The sequence below is a fragment of the Coloeus monedula genome (genome assembly GCF_965178545.1).
Source record: "Coloeus monedula genome assembly, chromosome: 6".
NCBI classification, from domain to species: domain Eukaryota; kingdom Metazoa; phylum Chordata; class Aves; order Passeriformes; family Corvidae; genus Coloeus; species Coloeus monedula.
Window position 1 is genome coordinate 58,515,776 of NC_138786.1, and position 23,986 is coordinate 58,539,761.

A 23,986-nucleotide genomic window follows, 5' to 3' on the forward strand; every position below is an offset into this window, starting at 1 on the left:
TTTGGGATGTTTAATAAGGATGATCCTAAGGGCAGTGTTCTCTCCCAAGATGTTCTGAGCAGTCTGTGCCCATTATTACTGACATTATTGTCTGCTTCTTCAGTGCATTCAGAGCTCCTACTGATACTGACCTGTGCTCAGCACTGTGGAAGTGCAGGGATTCATTGACCTGTCCCATGGGCAGAGTCATCCAGTGAGTTGAGCCATGCACATCTGTCTTGCCTTCACAGATTGTATCAGCAGAAAAATTAAATCCATGTTAATGGCATAATTTGCTTTTATGGTAAGAGCATGAATTTGTGGAAAGGGTAACTTTGGGACTCAGCAGCAATCTGCAATAAAGACTGCTAACAGTTTGGAAGAGGGGATGAATTTTGTGAAAAACTGTATATAATCTTATATGATAAGAGTCATCACTATTGGATATTGTTTCTGTTGCAATAACTCTTAAAAGCTTCCTCGTGAAAGCGGGTCTTTCACAAGTGCATTTTGGCACTGGAAGGAAATCATAGCTCTGTAAGGCTTACATGGGAATTTCAGCGTGAGTTTTAATGAAGCTAGCATTCAATTCCCTTTATGCCATGTTCCTGAAAAGCAGGTCCTTCACACAGACCTTTCTGCCCTTCTGGGTCCCTGTGACTGATGGGTGAAAGGATCAGCGTTGTTCACACGTGACTGCTGTCAAGGCAGGTTACCTGGAAAGGGAGGGAAAACAAGTGTCATGTGTAGCGGTAAGACACCTTTTTAATTTTTATTCTGCTGGTATTACAGATAAAATAAATGTTTCTTGGCTCTTCTTCTTACTAGCTTGTGTAGGGTTCCTGTCTTACAGGCGGGAACGTGGGATGTGATACATGTGGGCTTCTCTCCCCTATATTAAAATGAGCTGCATTTTCTTCTGGCACCAATTAAATCACACATGCTGCAGAGAGAAAGTTCTTTAAAGCGAGGTACTTCAAGTTTACTGGATGTCTGTCACTGGGGATTCTCCAAGGAAAATGTAGAGCTCAGCAGTTCCCTAAATCCCTGCATAAAAGCAGGAGGCACTGTGCAGTGAAAGTTTCCATCCTCCAGTTCAGCTCAGAAGTTATCGAAGGGATGACCAAGGAGCTGATGTCATCAGGGCTTTCTTTGGCATTCGAAGGCACAGGGTTCCTTCTGCAGTTTCTGTGACTGCTGGGTGCTTGCTGACATGTAAATCAATGCAAAGTGGATTTTTACACTGACAAGCATTACTAGATGACATATGTGAGGAGTTTTCAATTGCAGACACCCTGTTTTCCTTGCTTTTCAAGTGGGCTCGCTGAGTGCAGATGGATAAAGCATATCAGACTGCTGCTGAAACTGGGGGAGTTCTGCATGGTCTGAAATGTTTATTTTTACTTAAAAAAAAATAGTTATGGAAGCTCTGTGCCATTTTATTAATTTAGAAACTTAAAGAATGCCATATTGTTAGCTAAAGGAAAATCTGGATTTACGTGAGATATGATCAGCTGCTTTGTGGTCTCATTTCTAATTGTGGGTCTGCTTCTCTTCTCTTCTCTTCTCTTCTCTTCTCTTCTCTTCTCTTCTCTTCTCTTCTCTTCTCTTCTCTTCTCTTCTCTTCTCTTCTCTTCTCTTCTCTTCTCTTCTCATTCTCATTCTCATTCTCATTCTCTTTTTGTTTATTTCGTTCTGTGATGGGTGGGGTGGTGGGAGAGGTAGCCTTTCCTTTGGGGGGAAGCTTGAGTGCTGCTGAGCACTTGCCACAAGAGGTCACTGCAAGAGTTGCTGCATTCCCAGGTTAATGTTGAAACCTGAGAGAAGGAAAAAAATTAAATTGATTTTTTTTTTTTGAGGAAACATTCTGATTTTTTTATTGCAGTTGGAAGGAATATACAGCCAAAGAATAATGTCAGGAAGTGGAAATACATTTAATTAGCCTGTTTTACAGGGTGCTGTCTGGTGGTGAACTGGGATTTTAAGTTATTCTCTTGGATAGCTGAAGGAAATAGGATTTTCTGATTTGATAACATTAAATAATAGAAGATTTTGGAGTTGGTACTCTAATAATCTGCTTTTCAGATAAAAAACCAGGACAATACTTGTTTAATCAGCACACTCAGGGGACTGGCTATTGCAAATGCTAAGCCCCGGGTATCCCAAGTGGCCAGGGACTGACTCCACACCCGGGAGGGGTTCTGGGACCAGTCCTGTTGAAAGCTTTGCTTCAGCCACTGGCACAGAGAGGAGAGCACAGGAGATGCAGCCGATTTTCTGCCCAAACATGTTTCTTTTTGAGAAGCAGCCAGGCTCTGTGGAACTGCAGCTGGGACTTGCTGTGGGCTCAGTGTTTGCAAGAGGAGCCCCGTGTCTGAACAGCTCCTGTTACCACAATTACCACAATCTTCTCCTCTGGGAATGTGAAGCCAGTGCTCTCATTTGTGTAAAGCTGGAAGTCTGGATTCTGGTTGCTCCCTGAGGGTGCCTGTGTGCCTTGAGTGAGAGCTGCAGCATGCTCCAGTTTAAATTTAGTCTCAGTACATCTATGTTGTGTTCTGCATAATTTTAATAGAGAGCAGATTCAGCAGTGGCATTTGGATGATAACCAGGATAGGTGAGGGTTAGTTTAATTCTAGGATAAATGGATGTGTGGGGGAGAAACTGTGATCAGAATTGTACGAAATGTCATTTTTCAGGTAATTCATAGAGATGCTCTCATGTCCTTATTGCCTCAGAGCTCTTCCTGGGGTCAGCGATGTGCCGCGGTAAAGGCTGGGGCTGTTTGTGGGCTTCCACATTCCAAATGATTACAGTTAATTTTCTAAGTTTTCAGGAGGTAAATTTCAGGCAGACTCTTAATTTTTCTTCTTGAGCTCGCTTGCTAAATTGCTGAAAGCTGCTGTGTTCCCAGCTGAGCGACTTACATGTGGATTTAATACTTCAGCCAGTGCTGGATTATTCGTCTTCTGTTTTATTTGAGGAGCACGTTTTTGGGGCAGGAAATGGATCATTTCAGCATAGTCACCTTGCTCTGGGTTTAGCCCTCGTTGCATCTTCATAATATTAGTTTTAAATAAAGACAACACTGGCACAGAAAGGTGACGTAAAGAGTTGGTCCATGGAGAATTTTTTTTTTCAGGCAAGCAACACTTAATGTACTGGGTAAATTGGATGGCACTGATATTTTGCATGCTTTAAAGACACTGGGGAAATTATAGCTTTGTTAGAAAACAGCACTGTGGTTTTACAGACTGGAGTACAAAGTGCTGTTGGAGGTTGCTGCTTCAAGAACAGAGGTTCGTCTGCAGCCGACCCCAGAGCTGGAGGGATGTTGGTGCCTGTTGAGGCAGATTTTAGAGGGCTGTGCCTTCCAAAAGGGCTTAGGATCTTCCTCTGTACTCCATGGGGATGCAGCACATCTTGAGCATGTGGTTGGAGTCACCACAGACAACACTGGGCACTGTCAGGGCCAAGACCTGCTCAGGAAAGCTAAGAAAATTAAAAAAGAGAACTGTTTTTGGACACCCCTCCTGAATACACACACAGAGGAGCACCACCAGTTTTCCAAGATGCTCTGAACAAGTCTGCAGCAATATGCTGACCCTGTGTAGTTATGAGGAGAATCGGCTGACAGCAGTTGAAGTGGTTTGGGGCTTTTATATTAGCAAAAAAAGGCAATTTCCAGATTTTTCACAGCCCCTGTGAGGTCTAGGCTGCCTTTGCTCTGCAGTGGAAGGGTGGTAGTTCTGAAGCACAGCTCTGTGTAAAGTTGTTAGATGTAGGAATTCGTTCATAGAGGGAAACACTGCTTCTTTTTGTTATTATAATCATTATTGTTGTTTGTGTTCTGCTACTACTTTATTTTCTTTACAGCATCTTTTCAGTGGTGACCTTTCTAAAAAAGGTCAGTTTCCTGTTTCCTTGAGAAGAGATGGAATTCTCAGAAATGGTGATTTAAACAATTTTGGTTGCAAGTGGTACCCAAGCATTCTTGAGAAAAGATGATTAGAGACAATGTTTCTCACTTGGTTAAGCATATCTTCTGGAATGATTTAGCTGTTCTTGCTCTCCTGTCATTACATAACACGAATTTTACACTGCTTTGGGCATTTCGTTAGTTAAAAAAATTGCTTGCACACTGTGGTCTTTTTATTTTATTTTAATAGCAAACACAAGGCTCAGCACTGTGTTGAGTGCTAGCTACTGCAAGGTAGAGTAAGATTAAAGGCTTGCTGCTCTACAGCATAGGCTGCTTTCACACAAAAGAGCCTTTTTACAAAATAGAAGCATGGCAACAGCAAATGCAGTGCCTTTTAAAAAATTATTTTCCTCAATTGTGTTTTCCAACCTGAAGTTTTGCTGACTGTATGCCTCTAATACCCCATTTCCTTGCCATCAGCATTAAACCTTGTAAATAGGAGAGTTATATTAGCTAATAAAAGGCCCACTGCCTCCCTCAGAGGAATCTGGCAACTCTGAGACAGACGAGTCTGCTGGCAGACCCTGCTTTCCTTACAGACAGACTCTGGTGCTTGGAGGCGTCTACTCAAGGAGCATACACAACCTACAGAGTTGTGATTTGGGCTCTCTACAGTACATCAGAAAGGGGAATGGCTGGAGAAGATGGTTGGTGGAGGCAATGACACCAAGACAAGCTTAGAAATAATAAAAATTGACCTTTTATCTGTAAGGAAATGTGAAGTGCACTTTCAGTGCGTCAGAGAAATCCAAAAACACATCATTGGAGATTTCAGAACAATCATTGTATGAGTTTTGAAATTAGCTGCATAGAAATGTTTTCAGTATGAGATACCACACCATGGTCATCTGGATCCCAGTTTCCTGGAGTTCCACCATATATTGGATCCGGCCAGCATCTCTCAGAGTCACTGTCCTGCTTTCAGCAGTGACCAGTGTCTTGTGGACCGGTGGGGAAGTCCCCAGCCTCTGTAGTAAAATACCTGTGAGATTGAGAGTTGCTGTACAAGGAGAGAGAAGATTTCCCTTTCTGGGCCACAGCATGGGCACTGCACAAGTTTTAGTTTCCAGCCCTTTACAGCAGAACATCAGCTGTATTTATGCCCTGCCATTCTTAACTTTGTCTATCCTTGGCAATCCCTGTTGTGATCTTTCCATGAAGTTGTGACATAATTAAAGTAAATTCATGTGTTCTGGTGTTGGTGTAGTGGCTGGAGTCAGTAATATCCAGTTATGAGTAACTAAACTCTCTTAAGAAACACTTGTTATTGAGAATGCCTCCAATATAACATATTCTCTCAAGAGACTTGCTTGCAGAATACAGCTCTTGTCTGTTGGATCTGACAGGACTATGGCTGTAGAGATCCCAGTGCTGGTGTCCTTGCCATGCCCATCACCCTGCCATTTCCAGACCTTATGTTGGCTCCTTTTTCTTCTGAAGAAGGCACAAAACATCCCTTTCATCTGTTGAAGATTGGAGCAGGGAAGGAGAAGCTGCCTCTCCTATGAAGGGAGTCTGAACACCTCCATCCTTGGCTGCCCTGTGGCAACTGGAGATGGAGATAAAATGAGGTTTTTTTCCAGCCCTTGTCTCTTACACCTGGTTCAGGCAGACAACTGGAAATTGGACAGAGTGGAATTTGCCATAGAGTCATGGAAATCATAACCAAAGACACTACTGTGATGACCTTTCTTAGCCAGGAAATTGTGAATTTGAATTGCAGAAATACAGACGTCAGACATGCAGGTGGATTTAGTCCAGGAGTGGCTGTGAATCCATCCTCAGGGAAGGGAACTGAAGAAATGGACTTTCAAAGAGTAGTTAGTGATGATATGATTTTATAAAATTATGGTCAAAAAAAGAGAGGTTCTCTCAAAGTGTCCTGTCATCCAGTACATAGTTTGGATTTTTACAGCTGGGTATGGACTGGCTCATGTAGAATTAAATCTGCCTGGAGTTATGGTCTGTAACTGTAGAAATATGGAAGAATTAATTGTGTCTGGGTTGAATAAAATAACATGGCTCCTGATAAAATATAGGGTAGGTTAAATACAGAGAGTCCTGTGGATACTGAGATTTGGGTACACAATAAAACCCAAGGGTCAGACACTGACCTGTTCTTCCTTCAATTTTATCAAGTTGCTCAGTGAGCAGCAGCATTAATGAAACGTGGATCCCTGTGGTTTTCTGCCCACAGCTGGATTTATTGATCTCTAACAAGAGGCAAACATTGAATCAAGATTTTCCTTCAGCTGGAATTGGACACACACACACACACACACACACAGATACTGGTAGTGGACCTGGCAGTGCTGGGTTTGTAGTTGGGCTCAATCATCTTGGAGGTCTTTTCCAGCCTAAAAGATTCTACGATTCATATTCCTGTGCTGAGCATGGATGAATGAGCTTTACTTGCTTAGGAGACAAGGGTAAAAAACAGAAGTCAATTAAGTAAAGGAAAATTCAAGGGGAGAAAAGAAAACACCTTCTAATATCTGGTCAGGCTTCTATTCTATATACTATGGATCTGATCTTACCTTAAAAATTAGAAATACTAATATCTACCAAGATATTTCTAGTGTCTTTTTTTTACCACAAATTTTACAGGATTTAGAATAAAAAACAAAACAAACCCACAACAATTTATCAATAGCTTGGGTTTATGTTTTGTCCCCTCCCAGGTTTCTTGTGGATTTGATCAGCTTGGTGAATGCTTTATCAAATATTTTGAGACCCTCAGGTGCAAAGAAGTATAAAATCCACAGAAGACAACCATTAAATGCTGTTTATCTGGCTGCACCATGTGTGCTGTGTGCTCCGTGCCCTGAAACAGTGACGTGGTGGGAATGCACAATCGAGTTAATGTCTGTGGATGGGGAGGCTTTGCAGCAGGAGGGTTTTTTGCTTCTGGACTGTGGCCCTCTGGGGAGCTCAGGCATGTGCAGAGCATCCCTGAGTGCATCATTGCCAGGCTGTGCCCTTTGTGCTGAGATGTGTGAGCAGAATTTTGGCCAAAGATGGTTCTATAAGGACAGTCTTTCCAAATCTAACCTGAGGGTCGTTGCAACCTTGGGTTGTTTCCCTGTGGGATGGGAAATCCAGAATTGCTGATGCTCCCAGCATCTCTAGCTCCTGGAGCATGATGGTGATGGGGTGGCAACCATGGGGAAGGCTCGGTGGGTTTGGGGGGCTGGGGGTGTCTCCCCTTTGCTAAACTGGAGGTGCTGCCTAATAACAAAAGGCAGAAAACCTTGCAAGAGTGTTAAAGTGGTAGGATAAAAAGCAACGCTTTAATGAAAGCTTTCAGGTGCACAAATATGGCTCTGTGCACACGTGAACAAGGATTTCTACAATTTTTGTGAGGCTAATTAATTAGTGTATCTGGCCAGTACACCCAACAGGAAATCAGTTACGCCACCAACCCACCCTTGGGTCAGCCCTTTGAAGTTTGTCCAGGGGCTTCTTTGCCCTGTTTTCTTGTTATATCTCTTAAGTTCAGGTTGAAAACAAAATGTCCTTATCAGAAATTCTCCTCCTAAGTATAAGACTAAACAGAACTTCAAGAATGTGTTAGAAAAGGGTTAGCTTATTATGAGAAAGGGCAGGAAAAGTACTAGAAAGTGTACAACTCTATATTAAAAATCTACAAGGCTACAAATATATGAAAAGATATAAAAAGCTAAAAAATCTTTAGGCATCAGAGGAGATGCAGGTGTGGGGGGAACATCAGTACGGTGGGATGAGCTCCAACAAACCTTTGGTCGCCAGGGGTTTAGGGTGTTCCCTGAGCTGGGCTGAGTCCTAGCAGAAGGGGCTGTGGAAATCCAGGGATATTTTATGTAGTGCTCAGGCTTTACTCCATGTCTCCTGCTGCTTGTAGCAAGAACATCTTCCTGTGGGCAGGAAAGCAAATTTTTAAAGTTGATATTTAGGCTTAAAGAATATTTGTGATGGATCTGAATAAATGCCTTGAGCTTAAAAGTGTTAGATTTCACAAAATCCAAACTTCTATTCCTCCCATTGACTGGCTTTTAAATATTTTAAAATCTGCTTTTCTGTAGAAAATCCAATAATCTCCAGATTATTTTTTTTCAAAATTCATGCTTATAAAGAAAAAAGAAATACTATTTTTTTTAGTACATGGTCATTATTCAATCGAATAATATTTGCAGAATGTACAATCCAGTCTCAGTTATTAGCACTCTGAGTAGGGCATATGTAGCTCATGCAAACTCAGTATCACTTTTATGTGAAAATCAATGTGCACACCTGAATAAATGTCTGTTGTTGTCATAGCCATTCTTGGGCTATTATGAGGAAAATTTGTAAAAATATCCTTATTTTTTTCCCCACAAGAACTGCTGAAAGGAACATTTCCTATAATTTTTATGCAACAATGATTGTTAATAGTTATATTTTTAAAGCGTTTTATCACTAGTGAATGGGACCACATAGTTCCATAGCTGTAGTCAAAATGAAATTGAAAACTACCAGTAAAAATAAATAAAACACTGAAGATTACTGTGGACTACAATTTTAAAACCTCTGCTAAGTGAGAGTATTATTTCTGAAAACAAAATTATGAATGTTTACAGTGTCAATGAGCATAAAATCCCTACAACATTGTGTTTAAGCAAAATGGGTATTTCCTTTCTTTGGAAATGCCTTGCTAAAAGCAGGGATGGAAGAATTAAACTATTTTAGGACTAACTCATAATGTGTTGGTGCCAGTCCATGCATACAAACTGTAGGCACTGACTCAAAGAACAGATGATTGAAGTGATATTTAAACCTGAGTTCAGCCTCCTAGAAATACTCCCTGCCCGTATTTTGTACTTAGAGCAATGGGTGCATGTTATCAGGATGTGCCAACCCCACCTATTTGTATTTTTGGTTGACTGCCACTGAAATTCATAGAATGGTTTGGGTTGGAAGGGACCTTAAAGATCACCTTCCACTAGACCAGGTTGCTCAAAGCTCCATCCAACCTGGCCTTGAACAATTCCATGGATGGGCATCCACAGCTTCTCTGGGTAACTTGGCCCAGTGCCTCAGCACCCTCACAGTAAAGACTTTTTTCCCAATATCTAATCTAAAGCTGCCCTCTGTAATTCTGAAGCCATTCCCCCTTGTCCTATCACTTTGAGCCATTATAAAAATTCCCTCTCCAGATTTCTTGCAGGCCCTTTACCTCTTTTGAATCAGCTGAAGTCCCTTTGGCACCTGTGAGCTCCCAGATTGTGCTAAATTTCCATGTGGGCCACTTAATACCCACACTCTGAGATGTGGTGTGGCACGTGGTGTACCATGAGACGTGGTGGGTGCAACTCACCCTTTCCCAGCGGCTCCTGGCACTCTGTCCCTCATCCCAGGGATGCTGACTGTGTCCTGCAAAACACACTCAGACCTGACAGGAAGAAAAAAATCACTTCTCTCAAGCAAAAGAGTCATCATCAGCTTTGGGCACGCATACAATTCAGCATTTAAAACTCAGTTTGTAAGTTAATTTAATGTTGCTTTCAAGATATGTATGAAATGAAAATAAAACATAGTATCTCGCCCAGATGTGAATAAATGAATGCTTTCTAAATTGTTAAAGCACTGGTGCTTATATCAGTATTTTGGGGTGTAGGAAGCTACTTGCATTACCAGGAGTTACCCTATTTCATCACAAATTCTTTTCCAATGTCCATTTGGATTTCAGTTCCCTCTGAAGCATCATGATAGAAGTTACTGTCACGAATAACTCTGCATCTCCTGTGTAACACAAGGAGGATCATTGTACTTTGCCACTGACAACAGCCCTTTCTCTCTTTTGCTCTTTGTCCTTTCAGAATCCAGTTTTTTGTTGGGAAACGCCCAGATTGTGGACTGGCCCGTAGTTTATAGTAATGACGGATTTTGTAAACTCTCTGGATACCACCGAGCTGACGTCATGCAGAAGAGTAGCACCTGCAGGTATGCCCACTGTGTGTTTGCTGCCACTTGGTGCACTTGAAAGCTTTTAATCTGCTGGGAAGAATGGTGAGATTTTGGGAGAAAGGATTGATGTAAAGGCATTGTTTTGCAGATGTTGAAGTCTTAAAACAGGCTTTAAATGGATGAAACCGGCGACTTACACAGAACTTATACATGGTAAAGCACCTTGAAATTTATCCTGGCTCGTATTGGTGAGAATATACTCTGGCTAATGATCCAGTAAACAGAGTGGGGTTTTAGGTAATATAGTTCAAAGGCACTTCTGCTGGATTGTTCTGAGTTCTGCTGTTACCATGCCAGGAGGCAGTGGGCTGTTCTGTAACCCACGCTGGCCCCTGTTATTAAGCACACACAGAGCCCAGTAATGCACAAAGTGCATCTTTATTCCCAAGAGAGTGATTAAGCTGCTGATATATTTACTCTAAGCATTGCAGCTTTATGGCTTTTTTCTTTTATTGGTGGTTTTTCAGGAGCGAGCAGCTGTGATTTGTGGCTGGATGTGCATTTGCGCTGTGCCTGCTGCATCCTTTAAAAAGAGATGTTTTTGGGGAAGGACTGGCTCCCTGATGTATGTGAATGTGTGTGTAAGCAAAGCAAATGAGGGACAGAGGCAAGAAGGGAGGGCTGAGATGCAAGTTTGTGTAGGTTTTCCCTTTCTGCCTTCAGGGAGCAACCTATTCCAAGCACTGGGGACAGAGGACGGAACATCTGGAAGTGTTCAATGCCAGGCTGGATGGGGCTTTGAGCAACCTGGTCTGGTGGAAGGTGTCCCTGCCCTTGGCAGGGATTTGGAACCAGGTATCTTTAAGGTCCCTTTCAACCCAAATCATTCAGTGGTTCTGTGATTCTGTGATCTACAGTGATAATTTCTGAGAGATGATGCTGCTGTACACTGGGGATCAGCTGATGCTTCAGCTGGCAGGAGCAGGGTGGGCAGTGAGCCTGTCCCTGGATGGCAGTCACTGCCTTCTCCAGAAAGCAACACCTGCTGATGTGTGGTCACTGCTCTCATCTGCAGGGAAGAGGAGGAAGTGGGATCTAGGATTGCTCTGTGCAGCCAAGTATCCTCCCAGGGGCAAGAGGCAGGAGATGGGCACGTGCTGTTGAAATGAAATATTCATTCACACAGTAGCAACAGCATCAATACACTCTGGGGGGCTGCAGGAAACAGCCTTATCACAGCTTCTCTGGAGATACATACACACTTTGCCCTCTGCTCTCTGCCATCCTCTATATTGAACTGTCTATGTTTGCTGTGAGCCAACACTTTTATAGCCTGTGCACATTAAAATAATTACAAATACAGAATGGGATTGTAGGAAACTGTTGAGGAAGCGAAGGTTTAGCAGTTCCTGTCTCATAATGATGCTTGTGTGCTTCAAATATTGAGTGGACCAAAAGATTTATTCCATCTGGGTGCTTGTTTTGAATGTGATAATCTCCTGTTACCATTTATAAGGATCCTGTTTTGACCACATTCAAACAGGTCATTCAGGCGAATCATACAAACCGAGGAGGAATTACTGTGAAAAATGGAACTGGTAGAAAAGATTTTTTTTTCTTTCATCTTCGTTCTAGACACCCCCCTCTGGATTTTGAGGGGAGCCCTCTCTACATTCAAAGCATGACCAACACTGTTGTGTCTGGCTCTTGGACAGGTTGGATGGGGCTTTGAGCAACTTGATCAGGTGGAAGGTGTCCCTGTCCATGGCAGGGTGTTGGAATGAGATGATCTTTAAGGTCCCTTCCAACCCAAACCATTGAGGGATTCTGTGAGTTACATGTGCTGTGTGATGTTTCTTGCGTGTTAGGAGACATTCCAGATGTGAGAGAGTTGGACAGATTTTGGATTAAGTGAGAGCTAGACAGATTTTCAGCATGGTTAACGTGGAACAGGTAGCCTTCCAGAGTAGTTGGAGCAGCTCTGATAAGACATATGGAGATGATTGGTTTTAAAGGCCAATGGTGCCTGCTTAGGCTACTCAGCAGAATGTCACTGGAGGTTTTTTTTTTATATCTGGGGCTATTATTTATAGTTTTTTCTGAGTCATGCTCCCAGTCCAGTTTTGCCCAGATGATGTTATGCTATGTTATATATAACATTTGCTTTATATGCAATGTTTGCTTTACTGCTCTAAGACAAGTGCTCTGAGCTAAGAGTGCTGTAGTGCCACACCCTTATTGCAGGTTTTGGAAGGGTCTGCTTTTCAGTGCCAAAAATCCAACCAAATTAAATATACAGATACAAATGATGTAAATCTAGCCCCTGGTTCAAGTTGTTTTTATTACTGATCATGAGTGTGATAAAGGACAATTTATAAATATGGCAATGTTTGGTCGGTTTGCCTCAGGCTATAAGTGCCTCAAAATCATCTTTCAGCCATGCTTTTCTCCTGGTGGTCCAGTGAGTATTCACTATATTCTCTTTCCCACCCCATTCCCTACGTTGGGACTGTTCATAGGCCGTGTAGGTGTGGCACTCCTGGACATGGTTTAGTGATGGACTTGGCAGTGTTGGGTTAACAGCTGGATTTGATGATCTTAAAGGTCTTTCCCAATCTAAATAATTCTGTGATTCTGGGATTTTAAGTCTGAGATGGTCTTGCCTGATACAGATCATGGGGAGGGGTGGATCAACTGAAGGCACTGGAGGTGTGAGTGATTTTTATTCCAGGTCAGGCAATGAGTTAGATGTGTGACAGGCTGGTAATTCATTTGATTTTGCACTTCTCTCATCTTTTTAATCAGCAGCAATATTCCCACAGGCAGGAAAATTGCTTAGAAACCCCTCAGTACAAGTGCCAGTCTCCTTAGTTTCACAGGCACTATATAAAAAGCATATTGTACATAGAAGTCAGGCTATATTGGGTGATGGGAGTTGATATGTGTTCTTCCTGAGCTCACATGGCAAAATTGCATGTGTAGCTTGGGCTGATGTATAGAATAATTGGTATAAGTGAGTGCTAAAATGTATGGAATTTTTAGGTGGAAGAACTTTCATCTGCTCTGCCAGGTGAAAGTGAGCTAGCAGTCCAGGAGGAATGGGGCATCTGTGACTGAGACACCTCTAACCTCCATTTAACCAAAAAAAACCCTGCCTGGAGGTGTGTCAGTAGGTCAGCCAGCATCCAGGAAAACCACTGGTTTCATGCCCAGTTGTCCACGGACATGACCATGTGTGTCTTCATGAACACATTGAAAGAATAAACAGTTGACAAACACGAAAATGCAGTTTAATGCAAGTTATATCAGTGTTTTCTAAATATTGCTGCTTTTCAGTTAAGCTCTGTGGTTTTATCATGCCGTTGGAAGAGCAGGGACCCTTTGGGTGGCTGATTAGAGGACCCCATGCCATTTGACACTTGGCATTCCCTCCAGGCTTTGCTGTGCTTGCCTTTCCCTGCACATGAGATTTTCACAGCCACTGTTCCCACTGAAACACTTGGTCAGCATTGCTGACCTCCTTTGTTTTGATTTACTGCCCTGACAAGTGGGATTAAAAAAGCAGTCTGCAAGGGAAATCCTGGCTCCAGTGAAGCTAATGGCAAAACTCCCACTGTGCTCAAAGAAATGGGATTATATGTGGTGGGTAGAGCTGGACTTGAAAATAGTTAGATTTGGTGCTGGGATGGCACCTCTGTGGCCTGATTTTTGTGTGTGAGAAGGTGTCCTTGCAGTGCCAAAGCTGTGCAAAGAAGCCCCACTGAAGATGCCAGTGGGACCCACAGAGCTGCACCTCAGAAATGGTGTCTGCTCTTCACCTTGCAGAGTTTTGAAGCTATTGATGTGTATCTGTATTGACTGTTCTTCCCAGGTGGAAGTTTGTGTCTTGTAATTGATGCCCTGAATGCTTCTGCATGAAGAGAGCTGTAAATTCGGTGTAGGGTTGGATGCCTTCTGTGCTTCACTTTTCCTGGATAATTCCTCTCCAACAGCTGCTACTGCCCTGCAAACCCAGTCCTGCTCTGATGCTGCTGCTCTACATCCTGGCAAAGGACAGAGGAGCACAATGTGAAACTTCAGATGAGGCTTTTCTGTGCCAAGACATGCTTTAAGAGGGAAGCAGGAGCCCAGGCATCTTAAATGACAACTGGTCTGTTTTAGAGGTGGAGAAAATATCTAAAATCGTGCCTTTCGCTGTGTATTTCAGCAAGTCTTGCTTCTCTTTGATAAGTGTGTTTTCTATGTAGTAAGATTCCCAGTAGCAGAGTGGTTTTGATATTTATGTCTTGTACAGTTTGCACTCAAGGGATTTGACAAGCACTAAATAACAAAAAAAAAATACAAGGCAGAAAAAGATTGACTGAAGAAGTAGGAGTCCCTCCATGTGTACAAAATAGGACAGACTAAATTAAATTAAACTTGTGATAAGCAAAAAATCTTATATAACTTGTACAGTGAAAGGCTTGGAGGTTCCTTTGGTGCTGTTAAAAATTGCCTTCTGAAAAATGTTTTTATTGTTCCAGAAGCCTTTAAAAATGTCTCTTTATGTGTGAATATAACATGAGATTTGAGCATTACAGGTTTACTGCAACAATAAGCTGCCTGTAATTTAAAACATAAAGTTGATTGATCATGTTCTGCAGCACTAACTGGTACCGTCCACCTCTCATCATCAAATAGGATTTGTCATTTTAACACTAATTAATGATGACTTTCTGTATTAGAAGTCATGTAAAATCAAGCACTTCAACAAATTCCTGCTATTTTTTCCTTCAGGCCTATGAGAAGCATTGTTTTAAGTCTCAAAAATAAAAAAAGAGGTACATCAGTGCATTAAAAAAGGCATAGATTAAAAAAATAATAAAAATATTAAACTCTTTGTTGTCGTCTCATGTAAATGTATAAAAGGTTATCAGCTGAAGTGGGGAAAGAAAGGCAGGTCATTTGAAAATGAGCAGTAGGCTGTGTTCTGTATGTCCTCGAGACAGCTGTGCATGTTAATGATAATCAGCCCATTAATGAAGCCTCGTGCCTGGGTAAAACCATTTCCTGACATCAGCTGCCGTAGTGGCGTCTCCTTTGCAGTGCTGTCCCAAAGGTGACAGTTTTGCCACACCATTTATTGAATCATAGAACCATTTAGGTTGGGAAAGACCTCTTGAGATCATGGAGACCAACCACGACCCCAGCACTGCCACCCTCACCACCGAGCCACGTTCCCAAGTGCCACATCCACGTGTTTTTTGAACACTTCCGAGGTGGTGGTTCCACAGCATCCCTGGGCAGCCTGTTCCAGTGATATTTTTCCTAATATCCAATCTAATCCATGTCTGTGCCTGTGTTACCAGTGAGGAGGCACCTGTAGTGACATCCAGATGTTGCAGCCACTCTGATGCCTCCATCACCCAGACCAGGCAGCACTTTGTTGTGGGAGCAGCTCCATTGCCTCCCTGGCTGCCTGTGGAAAGATTCATGGTCTGGCCTTCATTGAGTACTTTAATGCTTGCTGAGCCACTAACCACTGTGTTGTTTTATTGTTTCTTTCAGAGCAGTAGACGTAAAATAAATATTTATTGAACCTTTGGAGGTCTGTTGATCAATAAGAGAAGCTGCACTGAAACCACAGAGGCACTGATAGCTTTTCCCTTTCATATTCTCAGGGTTGTCTGTTGAAGGTTTCAGCTGAGGCTCAAACTGTTTGTGAACAAAGAGAATGGGGGGGGGGGGGGGGGGGGAAGTCTGATCAATTAAAAGTATATTCATCCAAGTGTCTGAAAGCTTTTATCTGATGTTCCATTTTCTTTCAGTTCTGTAATTGGGAATTTGCAGAGAGCAGCCTTCACTTATTTTTAATCCAGGGGAGAATGACAATAAAAGCCTGGCTGTTTCCTTGCAAAGGCTGTCAAAAGTAAGGTCAGGGGGCTGGGTTTGCTTACACCAGCTGGAGGTCTGACCTGGAAAAGAATGCAAAGATGAGATGGTCAAGTGGCAAGAAATAGCAGAGTTAAAATTACATTTTTATATTCTCAGCCTGGAGAGGGATGAGTCTCCAAAAGCTTTTTAGTATTTTCCAGTGAACTATTAAAGAAATGCAGTATACAGTAAGGAAAATGGGGATGAATTTGGTTGTTTGGTAGGGGTGCAGACATAGCTACACATTGCAGTCAGTGCTCCTCACTGTTTAAATCCTATGTCTATTTGTACTGGTATTTAGTAAAAGAATTCCAATTATCTTACTGTCCCAGATGCATCTTGACAAGATTAGATTTGCAGCCATTGGTTCAGCCAACAGCCTTTACCTGTAGTAGCTGACATTCCTCCTCCAGAAGGATTTTCAGGAGGATTGAAGAAAATTTGGGAGATTTTAGAGGTTTTGTTCAATTTTCTCTGTTTTGACAGCAATACTACCATGGCCTGCAGCTGTGTTGAGAATGGTTTCATAAGCTGTCAGCTCTTTTTCTAACCGTATATCCTTAAAGACATACTCAGTAAAGCACTTAATGAAGCATTTTGGTGGATTTATTTGCAGTCATTTACAGTAAGAAGGTGGTCATGGTTACTCACTATTGTAGGTGTCCTTGTGACACTCTAAATATTTAAATGGAGTGTAAATCATAATTACCTTGGTAAATGACAGTTCCTAGCATCTTCAATGCTTTTGCTATTTAAGGTGACTTGTAACGATGTTGCTGCTTGTCTAGAAAAAAAGAGAATTTTTTTTTTTTTTCAGTTTTATGTATGGTGAACTGACAGACAAGAAGACCATTGAGAAAGTCAGACAGACTTTTGACAACTATGAGTCAAACTGCTTTGAAATTCTCCTCTACAAGAAAAACCGTATGTATATATATTTGTGTGTGCTGCTGGGAGTGATAAAGCATATTTAAAGCATGTAATAGACTGAAATAAATTTTCATTTTGACATATGGGTAAATTTGGGGCAAGATTTGGAGAAGAAACAGGTATTTTGGTTGCCACAGCTCAAGAAGAGAGATCTCTTTTCAGGCCAAGCATTCAGATTGCCAAGAATAGTAGTTGTTCTCTGCTGTCTCTAGTCTGACTCCTTCTTTCAAAAATATATTTAGTTTTGAGGATTGTTTCCCTGAAGGGAAACTGACTGGGTTAAGTGAAAAGAAATCCTGAATGAGGTTCCCCCACATCCCTCAGGAAACTCCCCCATGTCTCCACAAGTGAGAACCCAGGCCCTGGTTGCCTTGAGTGGCTGCTCCCAGCAGTGTTGAGATGCCTCTGTGGTGTGTAAACCAACGTGTACGAGCTCTGCTGAGAGTACTAAGCCTGGCACATAGCCCAGGGGTTAGTTAGAAAACCAGAGACTTTCACAGCTTAATGAGATTCAGGGCCCGTGTTCCTTCTTCTTGGTGGCATTGGGTTTGCAGGAGGTCACCAGAACCAGGGATTTTCCTCATTTGTCTTAACCACGAGCCATTCCAGTCACATTTTCTGTCCTGGGCAGGACTGGCTTATCGACCTTAGAGCACATTCTGAGCACAATCCATGCTGTTGTGTGGCCTCACGCTGGACTTGTGCAGGGTGGGCAGATCTGCTGAGCTGATGGCTGCAATTCCTGTTGTTGTCAGTGGAAGTGAACTGCCTTCTCCACTAGCACAGACCATCTTCCCAAGGTAGAAAGCCAAAACTCAGATGAAACGTGCTCCAGAAAAAGCTGCTTCTTCTACTCTGAGCAGAATTAGTCCAGTTGACTGGGTTGGTGGCCAAGAGCAGTCCAAGACCAATCCTGATGGAGATGTTCTCTTCAGTTTGGCTCTCAATGCCCTGTACAGGGTACAGGTACTGTGGGGCTGGGGATCTTTCCCCCAGGTTCACCTTCCTAGAGCCCAGAATCTGAGGCCATGCTTCCCCCTGGGTGGACTTTGATGCTGGCATGGGATTACCAGAGCTTTTCCCTGCATGCTGTGGTTGAGGGAAGGGAATGTTGTGTCTCAGAAAAGAGCTCCCTCTGGCTGACTGCCCCATTTCACTGCAAACTTAACTAAACCTTTCATGACATTGGAGGGAGCATCTTGGGCACCTCCTCTTATGCTTCACCTCCGTTTTTCCTTTTTAGACTAAATCTTCCTGTGAGGGCACTAAAATAGCGGGAAATGCCTTTAGAGTTCTCCAGTTCTACCTGCATCAAGGCATTTTAGCCAAGTTGCTAATTAAAGAGAGAAGCCAGAGCAGCTCTGAAGTCCAGCTGTTCCTGCAGGTGCCCAGGGGAGCCCTATAAATGACCTCTTTTTGGTTCCTAAGCTTATGGATGTGTCTATTCTATAGATCTTCTGCTTCTCTTCCTGTTTCCTGTGCAGGTCACCTGGATGCCCCCTCACATCAGGGGAATTTCCTGGGACAATCTCATATTGGATATCTTTGCTGGTGGTGGTGCCCAGCACTCCCATGCCCTGTGTCCATGTGGTTTCCAGAGGGGATCCCAGAGACCCTGTGCTTTCCCCAACCCTGGCTTCTCTTACTAAGTGCTGGACCAGCTCTTGCTGTAGAATGGGCCTGAATTAAATTCCTTTCTATTTTATTTATGCATAAAAAGAGAGTCTTGGTGAAAGTCTTGGTGACTTTCCCATAACAAGGCAGATGATTTTGCTTTGGGTTGTGTATTGTCTGCTGGAGCTTGATGATGCTGCAGAGATTTATTGAGCTGCAGTTGCCGTAATAAAATCTTCACCTTTGCCCAGATCTCCAAGCCTACTCTTTCCATAAAGTTATGCAGGATTACAGGACGACTTAAGGGAAAATTACTCAGTATTTCTCTCCGGGCTTGAGTCACTTCCCATCCATGACATCTGTTGTCAGCTTTCTTCTCCATCACCCGAAGCCCAGAACCTCAACCTCTCACTGATGCTAATAGGCTCACCTCTTGGCTCCAGCTCAGCAGCAGGTGTGCTCAGGGTTTGCTTCCATTGTCATACTCTGAGCCTTGTGGAAGATGGTCCTTCAAGAAACTGCCTGCTTACCCTCCAGGCTGAATATTGGAGCAGAGAAGGAAATAAAGATTAGTTATCTGTTGGTATGAATGTACTTCTGCAGAGTGTAGGTGGTTACTCTATGGAAGGACTTCTGTTTATCACCTACATGAGGCCTGCAGTGCCTTCAGAGCACCCTTCCACCCACATTTTCAAACTGCAGGTCCAGGTGTACTGTGTATTTTTGATAATGTGGCACAATGTGGTTTTAGTTTTCCTTTGCCCATTCCCTTTTGCTTTTGGCAGAGGGAGATTTTGAGGTTTTCAGGTTGCTTTCCCATCCTTCTCTCCTGTGTTCCAGAGATGATCTTTAAGGGCTGGTGTTCTCTGTCAGCATCTGTTCGACTGGCTTCACACTCCCCTTGGTGTTTTAACCCAGGGGTCCAGCTTCAGACCTGAAAGCTTGCTACAACTCTCTTCTGCTTTTCTGCATTCCCTTGTTACATAGTCCTTACCTCTGTCCACACAACTATTCACCAACCACATTAGGCATGCATGTATATACATATATATATATGTATGTATGTATATGTGTATATGCATGTCTCTGTCTCTATATGAATATATATGTGGTAATACTCAGGAAACCTCTTTGCCTGCTTTCTCCCGTTTTGCTGCTTCTACAGCAGTAGCCACCTTGCCTCTGTCTGATTTTTGTCAGCACCCTTGTACACGGTGTTTTGTCTACTTGCTTTCTGAGCTTCTCAAAGGGTGCCAGTGGATTCCCAGGTATAAGTGCAAGTTACTTCTCCAGAGAGCTGCAGCACTCTGTTTTACTAGTTACAAAAGTCTTTTGTCTTGGGTTAGCAACTGGGAATTAAGATAATCAAGTAATCAGCATAATGGCTTTGGAATTATCGCAAAAAGCAGTCCCACATCTCTCCCACTTCTCCAGTTTACTGGTAGTGAGTTACTGGTTTAATCCCAGTTGAATTTCAATAAACCCTTGTGGGTTTTAACCTTCCCCACAGTACTTCCTAGCCCAAATGGTTTTCTCTGCCCTCTGGGATCCATCCTGCAGTTCCTGGCACAGCTCCCAGACCTGCTGCATTAGAGGAGATTTAGGGGGGCCGGCGGTGCCTTTGTGGGATAACAGTGGGCAAGAGGCTTGTGTCAATGTGCCAGCTCTCAGTCAGCTCAGGAGAAAAGCCATTCTGTCAACTGGCTGAAAGCACATCAAATCCCAGAGGTAATTAGCTGGCTGTGAGGGCATTTGTTGTGCAGCGCGTGTAGGTGCTCGTTTGGGAGGGAGGGACACGGAGCTTGGCTGGATGGAGAATGTCTGACATTCACAGCCCTGCAGGGGAACAGGGTGTTTCTAAGAAAATTGCTCCAAGTGTTCTAGGATTTCACCCCTTATGGAGCACACCTGCATGCGTGTAGGGGACTGCCACGTGTGTGTCAGCCTGGAGGAGCCCTCTGCAAACAGGGGAGATTTACCAAAACCCAAGCTGACTGCTCCAACACCGAGGGCTTTTTTTGGCTGTTTATTTGATGAGTGGTAGGATTTGAAAAATACTTGGTTTCATTTCAGAAGTTTGGTAGAGATAACTGTGCTGGGAGAGTGCTGCACTGGGCAGGGCAGTGAGGAGGTGGAAGTGTGACCTGAAACACAAAAAAGAAATCAAATCTGATTTGTCCTGATACAACATTGAGAATCCAACTCAGGTCCTCTTAAATAATGTAGTCACATAAAATTTGAAGCACTTCACAGTATAGCCCATCATTTTTGGATTTGATAGCTCTGTATTATGTAAAGAAGGGATCAAAGATACCATCCACCCATTTTTTTTCTTGCCTTTCTACCTTTCAGACCTAAGTTTGTGAGACATGCTGGGAAAAAACAAGAGCAAGAGGGGAAGAACAATGTATTTTATTTCAGAATGAAGTTTTATATAGCCTCTTGTCTCTGCTTGTTATCCAGTTAGATAAATGAAGCTGTAAAAATGGGAATATGTTGTTTTCCTTGGAGGAAGTAAAATGAAAAGCTCTGGAAGATGCAGAAATGCTGAGATACACTCCTAACCTATGTGTGTGTTGTAATAATGTATAAATGTTACAGGCTGGGGAAAGTTTCTGCTACACCACATTCCAATGTCACTTTTTTCTCTGCTCCAGGAACCCCAGTTTGGTTCTACATGCAAATTGCACCTATAAGAAATGAGCATGAAAAAGTGGTTTTGTTCTTGTGCACCTTTAAGGATATCACTTTATTCAAACAACCGATCGAAGATGATTCAACAAAAGGTAAACATGAAATACGTTGTTATTTTTTGTAAATGATAGAAGTACATGCTTGAGCTCAGACCTGTCACAGGGATGTGCCATGTCTGTGATCTGTGTCTTGAACTGAGGAAATGTTTCATGATCTGTCAGAGTTTCAATTCCACTCTCCTAAATTATTTAAAAAAAAAAAAAGATAAATTACCACGATTGGAAATTTCCTACCAGTCTTTTTCTAGAGTCACAAGCCTTCCTTTTTCTTTGTAATTCACTTCATCATCACTACAGCTGGCACTTTCTAAAAATTGAGTGGTTTTGAGTGGTTTGGATGCTACGTTGTTTTGGGAGATCTTTCTGTTATGGGACAGGTGTCATCTTTTCAGGAAAAAAATAATTCCAGCTCCTTGTGATGAGATACTGATATTTCTTCCCTCTTGGATGTGAAATGCAAAAGAAAGAGCCTGCTTGAGTCATTTATTACTGCTCAGGAGTGATGACTGCATGGCAGTGGGCATTGTGCTTGTTACTTATCAGCTGCAGGGGAGGATTTTGTTGAAATGCTCTTGTCCCTGCACAGCCCATGGCCAGGCCTGCAGCCTTGCGGGAGAAATTGGTGGGGAAAGGTACAGAGGACCTGGCAGCATCATCCTCTGCTTTAGTTACAAGACACGTGTCTTGTGTCAGGTTTACATGTGTATTGCTTTGGGTGAAACAATGCATGCTTCCATAAAGAAGGACGTTATCCACATCTCTTGGAAGCTGCCTCCTGATGATTAATTCTTTACTATGTTTTTCCCTTCACGCTTGAAGGAGGCTTGATATCTCACTCCAAGCTGGTGTGCTCTAAGCCATCTTCCTTAGCATAAAGTTCGTGTCATTTGAATGCAAACAACGTTTCAAGTAATTTCTTAATATCTAGATAGCACTTATTACAAGTGTTTGGATAACTGAAAAGTCAGTTTATAAAGGCAGACTTAAAACGAAAGGCTCCCCTCCGAGCTGACACTAAATATGACAATTTTTTTTTGTCTAGAGAGTATTACCCATAAAATTATAAGATCCTGATATAGGAATACCTTCTCAGCCATCATAAACTTTACTGCCTCTACAATTTAGCTAGCAACCTGCAAATGTTCTTTGTTTCACTTTCAGCTCCATAATGTGGAATTTTTCTGCCTGGAAATAATCTGAATTTTTTAGGCTAAATGCCAGTTAATTAAAAAGACTTTATAGGTATCTGAAGGCATGGGACTGGCTCCTTGCTGCAGTGTATGTATTACATAGTGTGAGCTCATCAAGGAAAAGCCAGTCTTTGCAAGAATCTGGTTTCCTATTTTGATGCTTTCTGGGGGAACCAAGATGTATCTGACATGGAACCAGCTCCCAAAGCCCACTTTACCTGGCTCTGCCCCACTTCCCACAGGACTGAGCTGCACTGAGGAGTGTTTGACTGCAGCAGGACAGAGAAAACATTCTGAAGGTGTCTCTCAGATGCAGAAACGATGACTGTTGCTTCCCGTGGATCCTCAGCCTGGGAGTTCCAAACTGAGCTGCCTCCCCTGGGGAGTAGGGATGTACTCCAGGGGCTGAGCTCTTCCCCTCCCCATCTTGTGGCTGAGGAGGAGCAGAACCCATGTGGCATCCAGAATAGGAATATATGTTCCTATGGGAAAGAGCAATAGCAGTGAAATGTGTGACTTGTGTGCTGCTGCTGTGCAGTGAATGGCACCATTAGTTAAAATGCCAGGTACTAATGATGGACATCACAAAATACTGCCCTCAGCAGCCAGAGAGGTTTGGCTCTGTGTCTAAAGAGTGCTTACATCAGTTAAAGTCATACCCTAAAAACCCCAAAACTCAAACAGAACATCACAGAGGTAGCACAGCCACATCTCCCAAGTGCATTAGAAGCATAGGATTGGAGCCTTAAGAATCTGCTCAGGGTGCTTTGATTAGAGCATTGATTAGCATTGATCAGCGGCTCCAACAAACCTCGTAATTACAAACCACTGACCCAATTTTTCTTCTGCTTTTGCATAAATTAAACTTTGTCTTGTGCATCCTTGATGTAAGGAAATCATATTCAAATATTTGCACCACTTTACTACAGGGGTGGGAAAACAGCACTGTTGCATTACCCTCTTTGTCTCAGCTGTGTGGATCTCTGGGATCTCATGGCACTGGGATCACAGTGGTTTTGTGTCAGACATGGTGCTATGAGAGATACATAATTCAGTGTCCCTGCAGATAACATTACAATGCGCTCAGAAGCTGCCAGGCCACTTTCTTTTTGAATTATGAGATTTGTAAACATAGACGTTAAAATTTAGTGGAGAATTTTTAAAGCCTTGTGAAAAAGGGTTTCAATAAAGTACTGCTGTTAAGTGCTGGGATTTGACATTGAAAGGGCTATATTTTTTTTTTTTTCCCTTTTTAAAAGAAGGATATTTCTTCAGAAATTCTGCCAGGACCATGCAATACATAATACATAAGTAACTATGGTGCAGATGAGTTACTGTGTATTACTTACAGGAGCAGTAAATTTGAGATAAAAAATGCAGCAGAAATAAAATATTGATGCTATTATGCAATAATCTCTCCATACCAAAACGTTCTGCACTGTTCAAAGGTGTGTTGCTTTGTTGTGAAGCTTCAGTGTGTATCACACTCTGTGAGGTATTTAAATCATGCCAATGGGTGCATCTACGCTGCAGAGTGTCTGCATGTCCCCACTCCTGGAAATACCTGGTTGGGTTGGCCAGATCTGCTTGCAGTGGCTGCCGTGGGGTTGGCATCTTGTGGAGACCTTGCCAGGGAACAGCAGGTTTGGGGGACAGGGAGTGGTGCTGAGGATGCAGATCTGCCCAAAAGTGTCGAGCAGCTT

The 23,986-nt window shown here is 42.7% G+C and overlaps 1 protein-coding gene across 1 annotated transcript in view; it reads left to right on the forward strand.

The window, feature by feature from the left end:
• KCNH5 (potassium voltage-gated channel subfamily H member 5) overlaps window positions 1-23,986 on the forward strand; it is a gene marked incomplete at its 3' end in the record, with an annotated part of 150,386 nt that overhangs the window by 3,641 nt on the left and 122,759 nt on the right. Inside the window, exons 2-4 of the mRNA XM_082283177.1 lie at window positions 9,796-9,919; window positions 16,614-16,720; window positions 20,998-21,126. Of these exons, the coding sequence (XP_082139303.1) occupies window positions 9,796-9,919; window positions 16,614-16,720; window positions 20,998-21,126 (360 nt within the window). The remainder of the gene's footprint in view (window positions 1-9,795; window positions 9,920-16,613; window positions 16,721-20,997; window positions 21,127-23,986) is intronic.